We start from the raw sequence: 19,140 nt of genomic DNA, 5'->3' as shown, positions 1-19,140 counted from the left end.
GCGTCTCATGATAAATATAGAACACTATTACCCTTTTAAAATGAGCTGTGACACACGTGCACACCTCCCAACTACGCATGGGACCATAGGGTATATAAGGGTCATGGGTGAGTTGCTGTAGGACAGTGGGAAAACACTCTAAGTTATTTTAGCTGAAACAAACAAAAAAGAAAAAGGAGAACGGAAGACAGAAGACAGAAGAAGATCTGTGTGTATTACTTCTACATTTAAGCTTCTGGCAGATTCCCAGAGCCGCAACTGGAAGAATCAACCCTCTCCACCTCCCTCTTCTTTTCCTTTACTCTCCTCCTCTGCCTTACCCAACACTCACATCCATGAGTGTGACCAACTCCTCTGCCTATCGATCGGAGCGTAGCTTCCACCAGACCTCTTCTTCGTCCTCGTCTTCATCCTCGTCCTCTACAAACCCATACATGGAGAAAAGCCGAGGACTTTTCACTGAGGACTTTGGCTCCTTCATGAGGCCTGGAAGTGAAGCCTTGGGGTTTTCAAGTAAGTTGGAATTTCTTTGTAACTTATTTTGTATACACAAGTGGTATAAGAATAATAGCGACATCAAGTTAAAGTCGCAGTCTCGGCTGTTAAGTAGATTCATGTCTCTGTTTGGAGACATTTTGTGTAGAGTACGGTGTTTATAAAATATGTCAGCTTAGCACACAGAGACAACAGACTGGGCTCAGCTTAAAATGAAAAAGGACTCTGGCGTGGTTGGTGTGTGAATACAAAAATGTGTTTCTAAGTAAGAGTGTAGCCATGGAGCTGACTGATGGAGTAACTAAAGTATAAATTAAAAAAGGTTAACACATGTGAGAGACAATCTAAGCTGTAGGTGCATTTTTGATCATCTTTTTTATTCCAAATTTGTCAGTGCTGTTTACAGTACACATTAAAGTCACATTAAAGACATTTCACTTTACAGCGTCTACTCTATTTTCTGCCTCTGTAATGTGTAAACTGCTCGGTTTAAGTTCACTGTCGGTGCACACAGACGTGCGAAGGTGTTAACTTTACAAAGACTCAGTGTCTATATACCGTGTCAGGGGCAGAGTTGGAGTTAGGATCCACATAGGAGCCTGAGGATGAGTGCAGCTAAAGGAAAAGCAAGGGACACACACACATACACACACTGTACTGACTGCCAGCAGTGTGACTTCACACACTGACTATCTGGGATGACGCCTGTTTAAGGAATGACCAGATGGTTGCTCAGTGACCAACACACACGCACACACACACACTCACAGCAGGAATGATGTCACATAATCAAACGAACCTGCATGTGAGATACAGTAATATCACTTACACACTTGTTTCCAGTCTGATGACGTTTGTGAGGTCATGTTTCTGAGCTCAGACTCACTGGGGACAGACAGTTGTCACCATCCAGACAGTACAATAAACTACATTTATGTCATGGTCCTCTAGACATTTTATTTACACAGCCCAATATCACAAATCACAATCCTGCCTCAAGGGGCTTCACAATCTGCACAGCACGCAACACCCTCTGTCAGAGAAACATAAATGAAAGAAACCTCAGGGAGAGCAACTGAGGACAGGTCCCTCGGGACAATTAGACACACGATGGTGCGTGTGTGTAGATTAGAGTGATATTGGAAATGTATAGTTTGCACATACTGATTATCTTCCATGTGACGCTAAAATACAGGACTTAAGCCACATGACCTTCTTTCCACCATGAAGACCTTGAAAGAGGACAGACTACACAAGCCCACCATTCCCACATATAGGAACATACCCTGTACACAGAGGGTAAAGGGCACAAGGACAGTATTTGCACAGTTATAGATATGTTTTAAGGAACATTTTTATTTTATCAGGTTAACACATAATTATCAACCAACTTTCAAGTTGCTCTCAGCAATAAATTAAAATAGGCTAATTTCTTTGTTTTTTTGTTCCCCAAGCTTTACTCCTAGCAAACGTATTTCCAGCTTTTCAGGGACAAGAAAAATCCACTGGGAAAAAAACAAAAAAACGCCTAACGCCATAAGCCAGAGGAACATAGCAACAAACTAATGAATATACTGTAGTGGGGCATTTAGCAGATGAAGAGCGAGTCAGATTCAATACTAGGTGAGTAGTGGACTCATAAGGTGGTAATACTGTGAATTGAAGTTTTTTTTTAGATCGTTGTACTGCTCCTAAAAGGCCAAAAAGTTGTGAATGTTGTTTTAATTAAAATAATAAAGGCTATTAAAAACAATCTTTGTAGGTTGGCTTACTACAAGTCAAATGCTGAAAATACATCATAGATATATCTGAACGGTGACTTTACACTGTCTCTGTTTCTTGTCTGGTGAACAATGAAGGTTATACTACAGTGCTCAAACTGACTTTGTGCAGCTGCAAGCTATAATTTAACCACAGACGGATTAATAATAGTTTTTAATAATTAGCCTGTGCTCTACAGTGTGTCGTGTGTTTTGAATATTTTGTTTAAAGCTGATCATTTGATGAGAGAAAAGCTAAAGGAATTTCACACTTTGTTGCTCAACACACCAGTTCCAAGGTCACTTTATGCTCATTAGCAAGTAAATTCATATTCAGTGACGTTTAACTGGCAGACAAAGACATAAAGCAATAATCCAGTTTCCTCCTGTAGTCTAACATCTTTTCTCATCTTATGGTGGTTTTAGGTGGAGCTGGAAACATCAAAACTCTTGGGGATTCTTACCAGTTCACAGTGGATGTGCAAGACTTCTCCCCTGAAGACGTCATCGTCACCACATCCAATAACCAGATAGAAGTTCGTGCAGAAAAGGTGGGCAGCCCTTCTTTATATTTGGAATTAATATGCTGTTTGTGTTTGTGTGTAGTGACTATTATGACTTCAGTCATAATATTCCAAGTCATCTCTAATATTTTGTCTTTGACAGTTGGCCCAGGATGGTTCGGTGATGAACACATTCACCCACAAATGCCAGCTACCTGAGGATGTGGACCCCACCTCAGTGACATCATCACTGGGCGCCGAAGGGACCCTAACAGTCAGGGCACGGCGACACCCTGCCAAACATGAGCTCGTACAGACCTTCCGCACTGAAATCAAGATCTAGAGACGGGCCGATGTACAAATGACAAACCTCTAAAATCTTGCGGGGGTTTTTTTTATGCTGCTTTCCCTACGTCCTGTCTTCACTTTGCCATTCTACATCTAACACGCTGTGGTCTACAAAACATGCCACGTTTGCCCTCCATAAAAATCCTGTTTCTCCCTATTCATATTCTGAGCTGGTTCACAACACTCTGCAGCAGTAGGTCATACCTGCACATAACAGTTTGACAGATAGAGGCTTTGGCAAGTACAGAATTTGACTGACACATGGGTCTGTTCACTATATCACTCCTGTCCCCTGATAGTTCTAAAAGTTAATATTGAATAATAAAATTCATACTTTCCCAGTAAAAATTATTTATTGTATATTATTATTCGTGTGAATAAAATGTTCCATCTTTGACAAAAAAACATCCTGGTCTGTGTGATTCATGGTTAGCCTCTTTATTTAACATGTACTTGCTGATGAATTAAACATTTATAAATGTATAATTGGCCCAACAACACTGATTTCCTCAACATTACATCCAGATAAAAATACAAAAAAATAAGGGAAATGTAAAGGTGGGTAAGGCATGAGCACCACTTGGCAAAATAATCTCCAGATCAATAGAAACAAGTTAGCATTCAGTTACTGTACAGAGGATGGACAGTCCTTCTGTTCAGTCTTTTGTGTGAAGGCTTTTATCAGGCATCTGTCCTTCTTTCATGAGATAAGAATTTCAAAGGTGCTATTCAAGCAAAATAATTTAGAGGCCTTTGTTATGTGGCTTTTTACTTCACTGTGGCTGAGCAATGCTGTGGCCTCTGTATTTTGCTGTGCTTTTCCCTGAAGGCCACATGATTAAAAACAGTGCAACATGATTTATTGTGTATTGCTGGAAGTATGCTTTAAATTAATCCTTTTTATGTTCCATTAATGAGTGCTTTGGAAGTGATTCTGTATCATTATTATTATAATACACACGAGATTTCACTGCTTATCACTGTACTGCACCATTTCCTGATGTGACAAAACTAAGGCTGGCTTCATTTTAGGTTTGAAGCAGTGAAAAAAGCTAGTTGCTGATTATGTTGACTTGCTATATGCTCCAGCACAGTGTCTTCACGTGTCAGACTCTGTTTATTACAGCAAAAAACTATTTGTAACAAACTTTAAACCACTGCTTCATCTCCTTTGTAGTTCAGAGTTTCAAGGTTGCCCTTGGAAAATAGACTGTAAACCTGATTTGGATGTTACCTGGCTAAATATGAACAAATAAATAAAGATTTAATATTACAATTACAATTAAAACAGGCAGCCTAAAGAAGATATGTTCATCATCAGAAGACAGTGGAACTTTAACCTAATACTATACAAAATGTTGTACTTTTCACTCCTGGCATTTTTTGATGAGTTTAATTGGTAATTACAGTGGCAAGAAAAAATATGTGAACATTTTGTGTTATTACTTTAGGCACAATATATTTGTTAATACTCGACTCATATTTTATGACAAATTAATGCAGAAAACTATGAAATCAGATCAATATCATGTATCTCAATGCAAAATATAATCACCTAATAAATGATTATGTATTATTATGGAATAACCATCAGGAGGTATATGGTTCAACTAGCCAGCAGAAACATGCTCCCATAGCTATAGCCTAGTTATCGAATGCATTATTTTTAAAATGGGGCATTCTTTACTACTACTTACTATTTTGGTATAATTTTATGTTCATTCTTTTGCACTTTTGTTTATGGAGCCTAAAGGTTTTTTTGTCAGGAACTCACTCAGTTTGATACCCAGGAAAATCATTTTATTACTCTGAGTTGGCATTTAAAGTATATTTTGTGGCACTGGTTCTTCAGCCTAAGAGAACAATATGAAGGTGTACTTTTACTTGTGATCGGAGCAGTACTTGTTACTTCACTTTATGTCAACAAAAGAAATTATAATGTACGAGCTAATTGCGCCACCACGTGGTCATCCCCACGGCAACACGTGTAAACACTGCGCATGCTCATGTGATACATCCGGCTGGTCCGTATCAATCGATCAGAGAGAGGAAGATGGCGGAGGATGGAGTGAACGGGCAGCATCGATCACCGAAAAACTCGATTGGGGCTGTTTTACCTAACTGATTCAAACACTCCGTAACACAGCTGGGTCCAGCAGTTTGAATCCAGAGTGAAGGACCGACAACGAAGAGGTAAATTAGGAGTTTGTTTGTATTAAAATGGCGTTTACGCGGCACTAAAAGACCGCGCTAGCTGTGAAAACAACAGTCGACGAAGGGAGGCCGTACTCCTCAGTCCGCCATCTTGTCCCTGCACTACATGCATGTCAAGGCACGCTAAATTAATCCCCGATAACAAAGTTACAAGGATTGAGGAATTGTAATCGATGTAGTGCACTGTCAACCCGAGCTGTCCAAACATTTAGACAAACTAACAGAAATGTCCCATCAAAAACATATTTACTGCTGTTTAAAGCACGTCTAGCTTAACGTTACTTCTATGGTCATGAGAGCATCAGCTGCAGTGACATTCCGGTTTTTAGTCATTATTGATTTAAGTAGCTAGTGTTGGTTTTATTCCCTCCTGAAACCTATAACATAAGCTGTTAGTTATTAGATTGCTGTGGTATCAAAGGTTATTCCTCACTGTTAAAGTACAGTTTGGGTTGAATTAATATTTATCGTGTATACATCACAGTAATTCACTAACAACAATGCATAAACCAGACACACTTTATGCATGAAATAAAAAGTATTTGTTTGACTTTTGTCTTAACCCAAAGCAAGACACACCTCAGGAAATATAGTAACTTTAGGCACAGTTCATAACATCTAAATATGATAAGTGCTTTTTTCAAGCTGGAGTTATGTTGTTTTGTGCATAAATGTTTATTACACTGAAATAATAATGAACAAAGTTTAATATAGACACATGGTAATTAAATTTTTTTGTACTGAGGTACTTTACAAATGTTGGGATAATGTTTTTTGGAAGATGATATTAATTACCATTTGAGTTTTCCTAATGTGACTTTTATTACTTGTTATTGGTCCACAGAGTGTGTGCCTATCTGCCAGCCTGTTCCAACGATCCTCAAGCCATCAAGACAATGGACTTCCCCTGGCACAGTGGAAAGGTTTTGGAGCAGCTCAACCGGCAACGCAAGCAGGGCCTGCTGTGTGACTGCACCTTTGTTGTGGACGGTGTTGACTTTAAAGCCCACAAGGCTGTTTTGGCAGCCTGCAGCGTGTACTTCCGCACCCTCTTCCTGGAACAAAAAGATGTTGTGCATCTGGACATAAGCAATGCAGCAGGTTGGTTTCAGAATGGCTGTTGACAACTTTCTTTTTTTTTTTACCTTCTTTCACATTGTACATAACAATACTATATTTAGTATTAGCAAATGTGTCTCCCCATTTTTCTAACCAGATTTATTTAATTTCTCATTATGACTGCAGGTTTGGGTCAGGTGTTAGAGTTTATGTACACAGCCAAACTGAGCTTAAATCCCCAGAACATAGAGGATGTGCTGGCTGTGGCTAACTTCCTACAAATGCAAGAGATTGTAAATGCTTGTTCTGCATACCAGTCAATGGCAAATCCAGCTCCTTCCCTCATAACACTGGATTTTGCTGTCGGTAAGTGCGATCATATAGTTTTTGTTTTTTCAATGTAAAGCTAAACTTAATTGGTTATTATTGTTTATCTTAAGAAAGCTGTTAACCCAATCTTTTAATTAGATTCTACACTATGATCAGAGTTGAAAATGTGGAGCTGAAATCCAGCAATTGCCCACCGTATGTCATTAAACCTTTTTTTTTCTTTAATAAATAAGAAGAAAAACATGGTAATGATAGAGAGCAGAGAGAGGAACTGGAAAGTGACCTGGCAGATGTGGCATCACAAGAAGAGGAGAATCCTCCCAGCATTCCCATGGAAGATAAAGAGTCCACGCAAAATCAGGCCAGTTTAAAGGAGGACATCTCTAGCGACACACAACAGACTGTTTCTCAGCCCTGCCCCACCAGATCTTACTCAGGCCGAGGCCGACCCCCCAAAAACATCAACAGTTCTGCTCCAAAAAAGACACCTGTAAAGAAGGAGATAGAAAATTCAACACAAGATCCACCTGGATTTCAAGACGACCCTTCTGATACAGACTATACACCCAGTATGTTCTGTAACGAAGGTTGATTCATTTTAATTTTTTTAACTTTTTATTCAACTTGACAAATAAACATTGAGACATTTTTTGTTTATTTTTTTAGAGTCACAGCTGAAATCTGCTGGCAGCTCATCCTACATGAGCTCTCGGGGGAGAAGGATAAGAAAACCGCCTCGAAGAAACTTCCCACCTGGTGAGTAAACTGTGCAGGTTTCTGCTGCTGTGTCAGTCTGTTTTTAATTGAAGTTTGTGTTAATTAGATTGTCCTAATGTTTAAGGTTTTAATCAGTAAAAGGGATATAGTTAAAATGTGCAAAGGCTTTGTTTTTATATTATTGTTATTTTTGCCACTTTCTGTCAAAACTCCACACAGTGTGTAACGTATTTGTTTTCTTCTCATCCTCAGACAATGACTCAGACGATGAAAGCTCATCAAGGGCAAAAACTGAAAAGATGGTGGAGGTGGTGGAACCGACAGAAGTGGATGAAGAACAGGAAGAGAACTTTGGGGAGACAGACAATGGGGCAGCTGATGATAAAGATGGGGACGAAGATGAGGATGGCGAGGCGAGCCAGCATGAGGAAGGAGTTGATTTGAGCAGTGAGAGAGACGGGAAACAAAGTCAGTCAGGATCTATGAGCAGCCGATCTGAGTCAAAGTCTTACAGCTCCGTGACACACAAATGTGAGGTGAGAAATCGCAGTCTGATTCAAGGTGGGAAATATCACTGACACCTTATGGCACACTTACTGTGGCTGTTTTGTGTGTAGAGACATTAAAGCTGATTTATTTGCATCCATCACAGAAATGCATTTGCACTTGGTTATCAGGGCCATATGTGGATTCAAAAGTTCGCTCTTCTAAGGTCATGTTGACCTTATTGTTCTGGCAACATATCCACAGTATCAGACCTTTTGGAAGCAGAATTATTCTTTTTGTAAATATGAACAAGATAATAGTTGGATTTAAACTGTGTCTGAATAGGAAGTCCATCTAATAATGGATGTTCCTTTCTTATACAAGCAACCCATTGCAATGACAACAATATAGACCTAAATATCTGAATAAATCCTTAGTTTTATAGTCTACTAATCCACTTTTCAAGTCATATCAGAGAACCTGAATTAACTGACTAAACATATCCAGGAATGAATGTAGATTCTATTTGTATTGAAATCCTGGGAATAAATGTTTGTCAGCTCACTCTTCGTGATATTTTTTTCTGCTTTCCAGGACTGTGGGAAGAAATTTACCCACACGGGTAATTTCAAAAGACACATGCGTATTCACACAGGAGAGAAGCCGTTCAGTTGTCGAGACTGCAAGAAGGCTTTCTCTGACCCTGCAGCCTGTAAAGCCCACGAGAAAACGCACAGGTGAGTTACTTAATAATTCAGAGACATTTTACTGCACATGTATTCTTTTCTAATGAAAGCGGTCTTAAAATGTGTTCTTGTGGCTTTTTAGCCCTCTAAAGCCATACTGCTGCTCTACTTGTGGAAAGAGCTATCGTCAGATCAGCCTTCTCAACCTGCACCGCAAACGCCACACAGGTGAGGCACGCTACAGTTGTGACATGTGTGGCAAGCTTTTCACCACATCTGGCAACCTGAAGCGCCACCAGCTGGTGCACAGCGGTGAGAAGCCTTATCACTGTGACTATTGTGATAAGGCCTTCTCCGACCCCACCGCGAAGATGCGACATCTCGAGACTCATGACACAGAGAAAGGCAACAAGTGTCCACACTGCGACAAACGCTTCAACCAGGTAACAGAGTGGATCACAAACACAGTTTTTCATCAGCAACAACTACCACAGAACTCAAATATGATTTGATTCCAGTGCTCATCTGATTGCTGTGTCTTCTTTTCAGGTTGGAAATCTAAAGGCTCACTTAAAAATCCACATCACCGATGGGCCTCTTAAGTGCAAAGAATGTGGCAAACAGTTTACTACTTCAGGTAAGAAGTCTTTTTTTTCTAACTGCTGTAATCTGCCATTATGTAGTCATGTGTGTAACAGGAGACTTAAAAAGAAACAGTGACATCCTTTAAAAATTTAGACCACTTTATCTTGAGCAGTTCCATTTGTTCTATGGTGTGATGATGTCTGCTTTTTAGGAAATCTGAAAAGACACTTGCGGGTTCACAGTGGGGAGAAACCATATGTCTGTGTGCACTGTCAGAGAGCTTTCAGTGACCCTGGAGCTCTGCAGCGGCATGAACGCATCCACACAGGTACCCCCATGACATTCAGGCAGACCATGGAATATGAAAAAAATATACACCTCTCTCTCTTTATTTACTGGAAGGTAAATATCATTATCTACATTAATCTCTAGTGATTATGTTTTACAGGAGAGAAGCCCTGTGTCTGTCCAATCTGTGCCAAAGCATTCACTCAGGCCAGCTCACTCATCGCTCATGTACGCCAGCACACAGGAGAGAAGCCCTACGTGTGTGACCGTTGTGGTAAAAGGTAAGCTGGCACAAAACTGCAAGTGCAGTAATAACATAGTGTTTTTTAGACTTACCTGTACCTGGATGTGAAGGTTGTTAACTGAGCCTTTTAATATTTTGACAGGTTATATATAGGAAGCCAAAGAAAGCATGTATGTTATGTCTCTGTCTCTCTGGACAGGTTTGTTCAGTCCAGTCAACTGGCCAATCACATTCGGCATCATGACAATGTCCGTCCACACAAGTGTCATATGTGCAACAAGGCATTTGTCAATGTAGGAGACCTATCGAAGCACATCATCATTCACACAGGTACAAATAAAATTTACATAATACATTTTATCTTGAAGGTAAAGGAGGAGACTGACTTTCAGCTCATGAGCATTCTAATATCCTTTGTTGCTACTCTGCATCCAGCTGAACTGATAGTTTTCTTCTTTGGGTTTTGTCTATCCTGTTCTCTCAGGGGAGAAACCTTTCCTGTGTGACAAATGTGGTCGAGGATTCAACCGGGTGGACAATCTGCGCTCCCATGTTAAAACCGTCCACCATGGCAAGGCTGGTATGAAGCGGCTGGTGGTAGCTGGGGCCAGCACAGACGAGGGGTCTGATGCGTGTGCGGGATCTGCCACCTCCGACAGTGAGATCAACATAGTTACCGTCAGCACGGAGGACATCGTCACCCTAGCAACCGAGGCACTAGCAGCAAGTGCTGTAGCTCAGCTGACAGGTCAGACAGGATCTTCAACATCAAGCTCAGTGTTTTAGGGAGAAATGTGCTGCACATTGTATGAAAGGATGCTAAGTGTTTACCTTGTGTAATGCATCTGTTTACAGTTGTTCCTGTGGCTGCATCAGTGTCTGCAGATGAGACAGAGGCTTTAAAAGCTGAAATCACCAAGGCGGTAGAGAAGGTGCAAGAAGCAGGTATGGCTGCTAGGAACTCAATCACTGATAAATTCTAGTTCTAGTGGGCATGCTGAAGTAATGTTGAGAGACCCATAAATTCACAAGACCATGTTAATTTGTCAAGGTGTTACTTTTTTGGGCTAAAAGAGGTTAACATTTCTAACTTTAAAGGGAACACGGTATGGGAAATACAAATTATTTAATTTGGTTGTCAACTCCTTTTCTGTTTCCAGACCCCAACACCCAGATCTTATACGCTTGTGATTCATGTGGTGACAAATTTTTGGACGCAAGCTCCCTAGCCCAGCACGTACGCATCCACACAGCTCAAGCATTGGTAATGTTTCAGGCAGATTCTGACTTCTACCAGTACACAGCAGCCGCCACCACTGAGGGCGATAATGCCACAACATGGCAACCGACAGCTGAACAGGTCATCCAAGAAGGGGAACTGATCTTCCGTGCTCAGGATGGAGAGGGAGAGGCAGAAGGTGGGATGGTGGAAGAGACAGAAGAACAGGAAGAAGGGCCAGGAGTGGTGATTCATGAGGAGGGGGGAGAGGCAAGGGAAGTGGAAACTCACACTCAAGTGCACACAGAGGGAAAAGAAGAAGCCACAATGGAGATGGAGGAAAAAGAAGAGGAGCTGGAGTGTGAGAGTCAAGCATAAAGGAGCAGATTTGTGAATGAAATATTGTTTATAAAGAGAAATCTAAATTACGTAGCAGATGGAAATACAAGTATGAAGTTGATGAGGCCTCAACATCTCACAATTATAATAGCAAACTTTACCTAAACCAAGTTTATAACATTCAACATTTTTTAAACAATTATGGCCATAACTCATGACGTTTTTGCAGTCCTAATTCCAGCAAAAGAAAGTGAGATTCTGTAATTTGGTGAATATTGATGAAATTTCAGAGATGGTTATATTATTTTGTATAGTTTATTTTTAGACTTGATTGCAGGACTGTAAGATTTACACCACAATTCAGTCTTACTTAATTTAAGAATACTGTGTTATTTTTCCATATCACTGACATGAGATTTGTAAATTTTCCTTAAAAAGTCAAGATATTTTATTGTACTTAGTTGAAGTATTTTCATTGAAAGCACATTATATATAGATTATTTACATTAACTTTAAGGGGTACTAAAGATTTAAATGGAGAAAATATTATCTCTTGCTTTTTTGAAGAAGTGCTATATCTTATTCTGGCAAACATTGTAAATGCTGTGCATGTATAATATTTGAATGTTTATGTGTTCTATAAGAAAGTCTTAATACCTCTGATAAAAGAGATATGTGACAAACTTGTCAGCAATTGCCCATTTTTCCCTGATAGCAAGACTGTCACCAATGGTTTTATGGCATTATGTCCTTTGTTTGTATTAACAGCTGCAACATGCTCTATTAAATGTTGGTAACATTGTTTAGACTCCCTGGAAGTCATCATCTGATCAATAAACACTCATCACAGTATGACCAGACATGTGTTGTGCTGTTATTTTTATAAAAACAAGATGTTGTTAGTTACTTGTTTTCTTAACGTTAATTCTTTAAGTCTTGTTATCATCAAATTTAGAACAGTACATGTTGGATCTTTAGAGATAAAATGTATAAATTTAAGAGGAAAATAGGATATGTACAAGATAATACGATTATGTTAATTTAAATACACAGACATGCAGGAATAATGCTGTGAGTGATTTAAGTAGTCGAACTTGTAATCATTGTTTATTTAATAAATACAGTAGATTTAATTTCCATGGTTACTTCCGTGATTCTCTGGCTTATAATGAATCTTTCATCTTATTGGTGGACACCTGAGTCCGAGACGCGTTCTTCTCTGTGATTGGCTGACTCTTGGGGTCAAAGTTAAAGTCTAGTGCTAACGCTGACGTCGACTTCTGCAGCAAAATGGCGGAGTTGACAGCAGACATGCAGACGAGCCGGTCGGATTCTTCATCATCGTCCATAAAACTGACCAGAATGAGGACCCAGCGAAGGTTTAGACTTTTAGACAACAATCTGCTTTTATTCGTTGCGCTAGCCTCCATGTTGCATTGTGCCCTTGCTGACGGTAAAACATTGGTTCTGCTGGACAACCTCAACATCAGAGACACCCATTCAATGTTCTTCCGCAGTCTGGCAGGTCAGTAAGAGTGTTATTTTATATCCATATTTTTTAACTGTTATAGATTTATTGGTGTTGTATTGCAAACAGGTCGCTTTCAGAACACATGGGACATTTGGAACTTGGGCTTGTAGACTCGAGCTTCATGCAGCATAGCAGATATGCTAATGCTAGCGTAGCTATATTATGTTCGCTGTTTGTCACCAAACTTCATTTCAGCTTCTTGGAATTCAAACTATTTTAAATAAATCACGGTTGTTTACGTGCTTTTTAATGCGAAAATGCACTGCATTTAATCGATGGGGTTTACTCTAAAATTCGGGGTATTTCTAATACGCAAAATAGCTAATTATAGGATCCAACCTTTTCATTTCAACAGTCCTCTTCAAACAAAGACTCAATTATGACTGGTGTAGTTGATTGAAGATAGAGTACAGTAATTTAATGTGAATATAAATAATGTTAAGATGTTATTACCTCTTCTTTTTCTTGAATTGACGACTCACTTGCTATTACACAGTGTGTCTATGCAGTTACAAATATCTGTAAGCATGCATATCTGCAACAATGCTAACAAATACATGAATTTAAAAATATAAGAATTTATAACAAGGTATAATAATGAACGCCAATGTTACAGACTTTTTCTTTTAATTATATAAGGTATTATTCCATTTCAGTATTTCTTATTCCATCCATGCATTACTGCATTGCAAACATTTAAGTGTGTTGGGAGTTTTAGTGCAGATGTCCATATTCCTTTGGAACCTTGTGTTGCATGACCAGTTTGTTCAAGTTACTTCAACAGTGCAACAAAAGTGTGTCTTTTATTAGCGTCACTGATGATGTATCTTTTCTTTACAGATCGTGGCTTTGACCTTACATTCAAGACAGCTGATGATCCCTCTCTGTCCCTGATCAAATATGGCCAATTCCTGTTTGACCATTTAATCATCTTTTCACCATCGGTTGAGGGTAAGTTTCTTAATTCACAATGGAGTTAATTATGTTATGGCATCTGTTAACCATGTTGAAACAATCTAATTTTATTTTTGTTCATCTGCAGACTTTGGAGGAAATATTAACGTGGAGACTATTACATCCTTCATCGATGGTGGGGGCAATGTCCTGGTTGCTGCCAGTTCGGATATTGGTCAGTTGGTTTCTAACAGCTTTTGCTTCAATTTTATGTTGGCTAAAAGTTTTGAATATGTTCAAAAATTCATGCCTTTTTCCCGTTACACAGGTGACCCTTTGAGGGAGCTGGGCAGCGAGTGTGGAATTGAGTTTGATGAGGAGAAGACTGCTGTCATTGACCATCACAACTATGATGTGTCTGATCCCGGAGAGGTAATCAGCATTCTCTTTGAGACAGCCATCAGTTACTTTGTTTCACAAATTCAGTCTTTAGACTTGACATTTCTTGTTTCCAGCACACCCTGATTGTGGCTGACCCCGAGAACCTGCTGAAAGCTCCCACTATTGTCGGCAAACCAACCAACAAACCTGTTTTATTCAAGGGAGTTGGGTACGTATAACTTAATGCTACAATTTCCTCTTTACCAAATGTAGCACTAAATAATAATAATTTAAATTAATTGGCAGGTACCATAGATTTCTAGAAATGGTAAATCACTGGCCCATACTCAGTTACTTTGAAACTAACAACATAAAATTCATCAAACTACGTTACATGTTCCTGTTTACTAATTCTTAATTATTACTATAATTAATTTAACAAATCACTTATTTACTTTGAACAGCACATACCTAGATTAAGATCACATAATCTTACTGCTGTAGCAGTAAGAGACAGCATATGAAGTTCAAAGATGTCTTGTGCTACTCACCACAATGCAGACATTTTTCTAATTAAACCATGTCCCCTTCATGCAGCATGGTGGCAGATCCAGACAACCCTCTTGTCTTGGATATTCTTACTGGCTCTTCCACCTCCTACTCGTTTTTCCCTGACAGGCCTATCTCTCAGGTATCATCACAGACATTTTGTCATATTATGTCATATATTCCGAAAGAAATAAGTATCCACAACGTTTATTGATTCTGTCCTGTCTTAAGTTTCATTACTTGTGTTTCACAAGTAATGTGAAACACAAGTATTTCATTTAACTTAAGTTAGTAAATGCAAGTGTCTAGGTTAAGCATCAGACACCATAGATTGAATTATACTCAGAAACCAACAGTGTAACATATTTAATTTAAATTGTAACTCATAGCTATGTTTTATTTCTTCTTTAGTATCCACATGCTGTTGGCAAGAACACCCTGCTGATCGCCGGCCTTCAGGCCAGAAACAACGCCAGAGTGGTTTTCAGTGGCTCCCTTGACTTCTTCAGTGATGCCTTCTTCAACTCCGCTGTGCAGAAGGCCACATCCGGGTCCCAGAGGTGGGCCTCACTATTTATCACATCCTTACAAAATCAAAATGGTCATCAGTCACACTCTCACTAGCCCACTATCATTAGTTTGTTGAACAGGTTATTCAATTCAATTCAATTTTATTTGTCGAGCGCTTTTTACAATTGACATTGTCACAAAGCAGCTTTACACAACCAAAGAACAGTACATGAACAGTGAATGTGTATGACTCATGAAATTAGATTGTCCCTGATGAGCAAGCCGAGGGCGACGGTGGCAAGGGAAAAACTCCCTGAGAAGGCAACAGGAAGAAACCTTGAGAGGAACCAGACTCAACGGGGATTATGTTACTGACAGCTGTCTGCAAGTCTGAAATTGTGATGACAGTTGATAGGAAAAACAAAACTTCTTATGACCACTGATGAGATTAATAGAGCAGTAGTTTATTTTCTCTTGCGTTAGGGAGCATGTATACATCAGCATACAACTGACAGAAACAAGTATCTAATTCATCCAGCTCCTTTATATGAGGGGGTGAGATGTTTTTCTCTGGAAGTAACAGATGTCTATGTGACAGTGCAGTTTGTTATATTTTTTTATATTTAGCTTATATTTTTTGCACATTTAGACAGTGTCATGTTTAAATACATACTGCCCAAATAAACCAAACACAGTCGAATTTAATGTATATCCTTTTGCTAACTGGTGAACACTTCTACTGAACTGTAAACTTTCTTATCCGACTGCTGCCCTTCAGAGGCATACTGGAGGACATTCAGTATTTCATCTACTAACAGTCTGTCAGTCTACTGTGGTTAAAACCCTCCTCTCCTTGTTGTGGTTTTTGTTAGGTACGAGCAGACGGGGAACAAGGAGCTGGCTGAGGCTCTGTCTCGGTGGGTATTCAAAGAGGCTGGAGTCCTCAGGGTCGGAGCAGTTACCCATCACCCTGTGGGAGAAACCAATCCTCCTGCAGCATATACCATCACTGACCTTGTGGTGAGTTTAATATTTCAGTGACTTCAGAATCAGAATCAGTTTTTTTGCCAGGTACTGTAAAGGACACTTTACAGCACTAGTGTCAGATGAAGACACAGAATCAAAGAAATGAAGTCAAGGGGGATACAGAAATAAAGAAAACCAAAATGTGACACAATAACAAGGTAAAAAGAAATCCTTTATTGATGGTCCGGGAGTCCGAGACATGCTTCTCCAGCCTCACGAACTGCCGCCTATCTGTCAGTAGTAGACTTGTGTGAACAATCATCACCCTGAAGTAATGTTTTTCTAGCCTGAATGCAAAGCTGTGTATTCAATATTTATATAATGTTTTTCTTGCAGGAGTACAGCATTGTCATTGAGATGTTGTCGGAGGGGCGCTGGGTCCCCTTTGATGGAGATGATATTCAGCTTGAGTTTGTGAGGATCGACCCCTTCGTCAGGACTTATCTTAAGAAAAATGGTGTGTTGATGTGTTTATGAAACATCATATAATTAATTTAAATTAATTCTTACAACCTGAACATGTTGCATCCCTATGGTTTGGGGGATTTAAGTTAAAAGTGTGTTATTTGTTGTAAACCATAGTCACTATAAATACTGTGTTTTTATCTGTACCAGGTGGTAAATACAGTGTCCAGTTCAAGCTGCCTGATGTGTATGGAGTCTTCCAGTTCAAGGTGGACTACAACCGACTGGGATACACACATCTCTACTCCACTACTCAGGCATGTTAATGAGAAAGTTTACTTTACCTCAGCATACCCAAATAAACAGTATGGTTAGAGTTAGCAAATCTTACATGTAAAATGACCAAAGAAACTGAGACTGAATACATTTGTAATTTAAAAGAAAATAACAAATAATGTACTGATTCTACAATTACATTTTTTTTTCCACAGGTATCAGTGCGTCCCCTGCAGCACACTCAGTATGAGCGATTCATCCCCTCAGCCTTCCCGTACTATGCCAGCGTCTTCTCCATGATGACTGGACTCTTTGTCTTCAGCATAGTCTTCCTGCACATGAAAGAAAAGGAGAAGTCCGACTAATGCAGAGAAAGGACAGTGAAGGGGAAAATGAGATTATAAAATTGAACTTGTGGTGTGAAGAGTTGAAATTGAATGTCTTGAATCTTCACACAGGGACTTGGACTGCAGTCCTCTAGAAATACTGTTTCTGTTTGGATACTGGGGCGTCAATTGTTTGGTGTCTGGAGGCCAAAAAGGGTGCTGACTGTAATATAATGCATCAATTGGGTTTTTTCTACTTTAAAATCTCACAAAGACCTGTATATGTTATGTCAGTGTTTTGTACAAAGTTGCTTTACATTTAATAAAATGATCTCTTAGGTAGAGCACTTTTCTTGGAACATGAGGGGAATCTTTATTAAAATTTGGCCCATCATTTCTCAATCAGGAAAGGTTATTGTGGTAACTACATGCACTGAATATTTCAACTGTTGACTTTAATGTGTGTCCAAAAGGTTTGAGTCATCTTAACAATAAATTGCTGACATTCCATTAAAGAGAAATCCCTGTCGTTTCTGTGATGTGATATTTTTGTTATGATTACCACAATATATCAAAATCTTTGTCCTGACTCTAAAATCTATTGTTTTACTCAATAGATGACTTGTCAGGGTATGTTAGGTCAAACTCAGTTTTGAAATCTGTAGCTCATAAAGATTATACAACACCATTTAATTTAGATTTCCAACACCTGACCAACTGCCGGTCAGTACGGCTACAAATTACAGCACAACTTACAACTTAACTACAAAATGTATTTATGTGTAACCTAAGTTAAAACGTAGAGTCTGATGTGTTGTCATTTTCAGGTGTTGGCTATTATGGTTGAAAGCAAAGTCATTTTTAACTATATATTATGTCCTTGGACTATTTTTATTTAAAACTTCACTAAAATAAACCTATAGACTTCCTCCATGTAATGATTTGATTTTATTAGACAAAATTGTTTTATTAAATGGAAATTAAATCTTTTGCTCATTTTTCTTTTTTTTATCAACTTGGTCAGATTTTAGACTTAATTTCTATCTTATCTTTCTATACATTAAATTGTATTTTGCAGTGGTGGAAGATGTAGTCTACATAGTCTAAATAAAAATAAAAATATAGCATTATAGAAATACATGTAATCCATCAGGGAGGTGACATTTGAAGTGCCATGAGAATACATGTTTGTTACGTGAGACATAAGAAAGATAAAGCTTTTTGCATAGTGCATAGGAAGTTGCGAAAGAGTTTTATCTTTGTACTTTTCCTGTTAAGGGTTACGAGGGTGCTGCAGCCAGTCACAGCTGTCCCTATCACAGAGCTGACATACAGTATAGACAGGTAGAGACAACCATTCACATTTAAATTCACACCTGTAACTTTAATTATGAACAGTAGTTTGACAATTGTTCTTTTTGGTTGATCAAAAATTAGACATACTAAAGCATTTGGATCATATGGAGAGGTAGCCTGCACAAGGAGCTTTGGTTGAAGATTGCTCAGTCAAGGAATCTAGAAATATCACACAGTACTTTACATGATCAGATTGTTAAGATTAATGCATCAGTGCACAAGTAGCATTTAAAAAACATATGTTGAAGGAGCAGCTGCTTTACACAAGTGGTTCCCCACTTACTAGGCACTAAAAATAAAAGTTAGGGACATGAGGTATTTAATTGAAGAAAGAAAAATACTTCTTCAGCACAATAATCTCCTCTCTGTACACTGATTTAACTTAATGACCATCTTATATTTCTGCAGAAAAGTTATTTCTGAGGAACATGTTGAACAAATGTGGGTTAGATTTTTACATTTCAACTGGTCTTTTCTATTCACAACTTTATTGAAGGATTTGAAGTTATACTTGTAGTATAACTTGAAACTTTTATTTGAATACATGCATAAATAAATGGAAAAAAGATAAAATCCTCAAAAGTCTCCTTAAGTACAGTAGTTAGTAAAAGTA

General features: G+C 38.8%; 3 protein-coding genes across 4 annotated transcripts; all 3 read left to right on the top strand.

Annotated features, from left to right (window-relative positions):
- The first annotated feature begins 54 nt into the window (after positions 1-54).
- hspb7 (heat shock protein family, member 7 (cardiovascular)) lies at positions 55-4,128 on the top strand. The gene is made up of 3 exons (XM_026366931.1): positions 55-513; positions 2,682-2,806; positions 2,922-4,128. Exons 1-3 carry the CDS (start codon positions 336-338, stop codon positions 3,099-3,101), a joined length of 483 nt encoding a protein of 160 aa, XP_026222716.1. The 5' UTR covers positions 55-335; the 3' UTR covers positions 3,102-4,128.
- A 1,025-nt stretch (positions 4,129-5,153) lies between these two features.
- Positions 5,154-12,126, top strand: zbtb17 (zinc finger and BTB domain containing 17). 2 transcript variants are annotated; one of them, XM_026368724.1, is made up of 15 exons: positions 5,154-5,299; positions 6,165-6,421; positions 6,566-6,745; positions 6,946-7,278; positions 7,376-7,465; positions 7,679-7,962; positions 8,507-8,649; positions 8,741-9,041; positions 9,148-9,235; positions 9,395-9,511; positions 9,632-9,752; positions 9,915-10,045; positions 10,200-10,463; positions 10,571-10,660; positions 10,876-12,126. In XM_026368724.1, the coding sequence occupies exons 2-15, from the start codon at positions 6,217-6,219 to the stop codon at positions 11,310-11,312; spliced, it is 2,784 nt and encodes a 927-aa protein (XP_026224509.1). In that variant the 5' UTR covers positions 5,154-5,299; positions 6,165-6,216; the 3' UTR covers positions 11,313-12,126. The 2 variants fall into 2 exon arrangements, with proteins under 2 accessions (XP_026224509.1, XP_026224508.1); XM_026368723.1 differs by having other exon boundaries at positions 6,943-7,278.
- Positions 12,127-12,539: 413 nt separating this feature from the next.
- On the top strand, positions 12,540-17,700 carry ddost (dolichyl-diphosphooligosaccharide--protein glycosyltransferase subunit (non-catalytic)). The gene is made up of 11 exons (XM_026368963.1): positions 12,540-12,798; positions 13,645-13,755; positions 13,847-13,933; positions 14,027-14,130; positions 14,214-14,308; positions 14,677-14,770; positions 15,040-15,188; positions 16,011-16,158; positions 16,501-16,621; positions 16,780-16,886; positions 17,061-17,700. Exons 1-11 carry the CDS (start codon positions 12,564-12,566, stop codon positions 17,208-17,210), a joined length of 1,401 nt encoding a protein of 466 aa, XP_026224748.1. The 5' UTR covers positions 12,540-12,563; the 3' UTR covers positions 17,211-17,700.
- The last annotated feature ends 1,440 nt before the right edge of the window (positions 17,701-19,140 follow it).

The sequence above is a fragment of the Anabas testudineus genome, chromosome 7 (assembly GCF_900324465.2).
Source record: "Anabas testudineus chromosome 7, fAnaTes1.2, whole genome shotgun sequence".
Classification (NCBI taxonomy): Eukaryota; Metazoa; Chordata; class Actinopteri; order Anabantiformes; family Anabantidae; genus Anabas; species Anabas testudineus.
Note: the sequence above shows the minus strand (reverse complement) of the source record. Positions and strands in the feature narration are given on the sequence as shown.

What these genes read in the sequence shown, in the direction of transcription:
- zbtb17 (XM_026368723.1), top strand. Translation starts at nt 6,217, where the DNA reads ATGGACTTCCCCTGGCACAGTGGAAAGGTTTTGGAGCAGCTCAACCGG. An exon ending in GGACATAAGCAATGCAGCAG is followed by an intron (nt 6,422 to 6,565) that starts GTTGGTTTCAGA and finishes TTATGACTGCAG; the next exon opens with GTTTGGGTCAGGTGTTAGAG. An exon ending in AGAGAAGGTGCAAGAAGCAG is followed by an intron (nt 10,661 to 10,875) that starts GTATGGCTGCTA and finishes TTCTGTTTCCAG; the next exon opens with ACCCCAACACCCAGATCTTA.
- hspb7 (XM_026366931.1), top strand. Translation starts at nt 336, where the DNA reads ATGAGTGTGACCAACTCCTCTGCCTATCGATCGGAGCGTAGCTTCCAC. An exon ending in TGAAGCCTTGGGGTTTTCAA is followed by an intron (nt 514 to 2,681) that starts GTAAGTTGGAAT and finishes TGGTGGTTTTAG; the next exon opens with GTGGAGCTGGAAACATCAAA. An exon ending in TAGAAGTTCGTGCAGAAAAG is followed by an intron (nt 2,807 to 2,921) that starts GTGGGCAGCCCT and finishes TGTCTTTGACAG; the next exon opens with TTGGCCCAGGATGGTTCGGT.
- ddost (XM_026368963.1), top strand. Translation starts at nt 12,564, where the DNA reads ATGGCGGAGTTGACAGCAGACATGCAGACGAGCCGGTCGGATTCTTCA. An exon ending in GTTCTTCCGCAGTCTGGCAG is followed by an intron (nt 12,799 to 13,644) that starts GTCAGTAAGAGT and finishes TTTTCTTTACAG; the next exon opens with ATCGTGGCTTTGACCTTACA. An exon ending in GTTTTATTCAAGGGAGTTGG is followed by an intron (nt 14,309 to 14,676) that starts GTACGTATAACT and finishes CCCTTCATGCAG; the next exon opens with CATGGTGGCAGATCCAGACA.